We start from the raw sequence: 2,141 nt of genomic DNA on the forward strand, positions 1-2,141 counted from the left end.
CCTGCAATGCGACTACATGCCCGTTGAAGCTGGGTAGTCGTTGTCTCATGGTTCTCATACTCCTCAATCAACAACTATTTCAATGGTACAGAAGGAAGCAGACGGAAAATGTTCACGTTGTTTACACCTGGCAGTAGGAATGGTGACTGAATTTCTAACTGTTAATTAACGTGGTCTGCGTAATTGGAAGATCGCGCTCCATTTTATTTAAGGAGTAATAATCGACGTATCGTCCGTCTTGAAAGAAAGCCACACAAGATATAAAAGCCAATATCACTACTTTACTTTCAATTGGCAGTTTTTTCTCTTTGATCTTTTCCAGTACGCTCTTTAGCCATGGGAAGACCCCAGAGCACTTGGAGAAATGACAAAGTTTCCTTTTTTCCAGTTCTGTTAGAACTAAATTTTGCATTGCCGCACCTTCACGTTCAAATTGACTGTCTTGGTCAGGTATATCTGTCAACACCCAAAAGCCGTAATTGTACTCCCAATTCAATCCCACATTACGGTTGGCACCATTAGTCCTTATTGCTGGAAAGTAACCTAATGTCAAACCATTTATGCCGTTCTGAATTGCCTCGTCTACATTTAAGAGTATTTTGAGTATTATGATTATTATGACTTTTACCTCAAAGTCCAGATCGGTTGGGTCTCTAGGCCTCAGATGCTGTCTACATCTGTTGGCAATCCTGACCAGGTTTGCCGGTTTCGGCAGGTTGACGTCGTTTGCCGTGATTATTTCCTTGAGGACGTCCTCCACAATGAGTGCCGCAGGTGCGAACACATCCTTTTTCGAACGTTCCCCGCACACGCGCCTTGACTTCCTTGGACATGCCAGGATTCGCGGGATGAGTGTGCCCACCCAACGAAGCAGTGTAGATGTCACCGAACTGCTTGACGTTAGCGTAACATTTCTTGGCTTTGTTTCTGACACTGCACTGCCAGTATTTGCGACCACCATTACTGCGCTAGAAACAATCAAGACAATTAGTATTAACATTATATATATTACAAGTAATCATTCATAATAATTGATAGTGATACTAGTATTCTCATGTATAATGATATTTTCGTGTAAAATGGTACTCTCATTTAAAATGGTTCTCTCATTATTACAATTATATTTTAGAAGCAAAAGTGAACATTTAATTAGTATGATTGCTTTTTATGTACATACCTTTGCGGTGTATGAGTGGCCGTCGCTGCTAACCAGCTTCTTCCCTCCTCTTTTTGTGCCGCCGGTTACAACATCATATGTGATGGGTCCGTCCTCAGGTATTACAGCATCCAGAGGACGTTCCCGAACGGAATCGTCTAGCGGCAGGTTCGGTTGCTCAATCTCCCGATTGGAGATGTTGAATGTCCTGTCTTCAACTTTGTCGGAACGAGACTCCACCGAGAGTTCGGACATTATAGAATGTCATTAGCCTCTGGTATCTCCGGTACCTCTAGTGTAGCATCCATTGGAACCTCCACCTCGGGTGTAGCATCCATTGGAACCGGTTGGCTACACTCGCAACGCTTCCATTCGACGACGACTTCCCCTTTCATCATTTTCCTATACTGCCGTAAGCTGACACCAGTCTCACACGACGGATGTTGCCATCTTTCACATTCGTCGTATGATATCGCTCTGTCATCTTCGCCGACATTCCGTTCACAATACACGCACGGGTATTCTTCTGCCATTACTGGTTTTGTGAATGCAATGAACAACGCACCTATTATATACTATGTGTTCAACAAACCTTATTTACTCTTTCAGTGATCATTACATAGTTTGTATAATCCACGCGGCAAATTAAAGATAGTTAATAAGTTTACTAATTGACCATTAAAGGCCTGGGTCGCTAATTAATTGTTTGCATTTCGCTAAAATAACAGTTGAATGCCTTTAGCGGCACTTGCCGCTAATTAATAGTTTGGGGGTTTCTAGTAAAACATAAGCTTTTTATGTCACGTGATTGCGCGCGAAACAGACGTGTTTTTTTCGCTGTGTCGAGTTTAGAAATAAATTTGGATTTAAATATATATCGCGGTGTTACTTTACTCGTAATATGTGGATAAATATTACTTGATGTAATTTCTGATGGGTCGAAATAAAAGTAATAAATGGAAAGACAGGAATAGTAGTGGAAATG

At 41.6% G+C, this 2,141-nt stretch overlaps 1 protein-coding gene across 1 annotated transcript; it reads right to left on the reverse strand.

Moving 5' to 3' along the window:
• Positions 1 to 451: 451 nt before the first annotated feature.
• Positions 452 to 1,799, reverse strand: LOC127841419 (uncharacterized). Its single transcript, XM_052370240.1, has 2 exons — positions 1,178 to 1,799; positions 452 to 968 (listed from the first exon to the last, which is right to left on the reverse strand). Exons 1-2 carry the CDS (start codon positions 1,409 to 1,411, stop codon positions 672 to 674), a joined length of 531 nt encoding a protein of 176 aa, XP_052226200.1. The 5' UTR covers positions 1,412 to 1,799; the 3' UTR covers positions 452 to 671.
• Between the last annotated feature and the right edge of the window lie 342 nt (positions 1,800 to 2,141).

Source organism: Dreissena polymorpha, chromosome 8, assembly GCF_020536995.1.
Source record: "Dreissena polymorpha isolate Duluth1 chromosome 8, UMN_Dpol_1.0, whole genome shotgun sequence".
Lineage (NCBI taxonomy): Eukaryota > Metazoa > Mollusca > Bivalvia > Myida > Dreissenidae > Dreissena > Dreissena polymorpha.

Excerpts from the sequence above, each read along its gene's own strand:
- LOC127841419 (XM_052370240.1), bottom strand. The coding sequence starts at position 1,411 with ATGTCCGAACTCTCGGTGGAGTCTCGTTCCGACAAAGTTGAAGACAGG. Across the intron at positions 969-1,177 it reads GCCACTCATACACCGCAAAG|CGCAGTAATGGTGGTCGCAA; the intron begins GTATGTACATAA and ends GATTGTTTCTAG.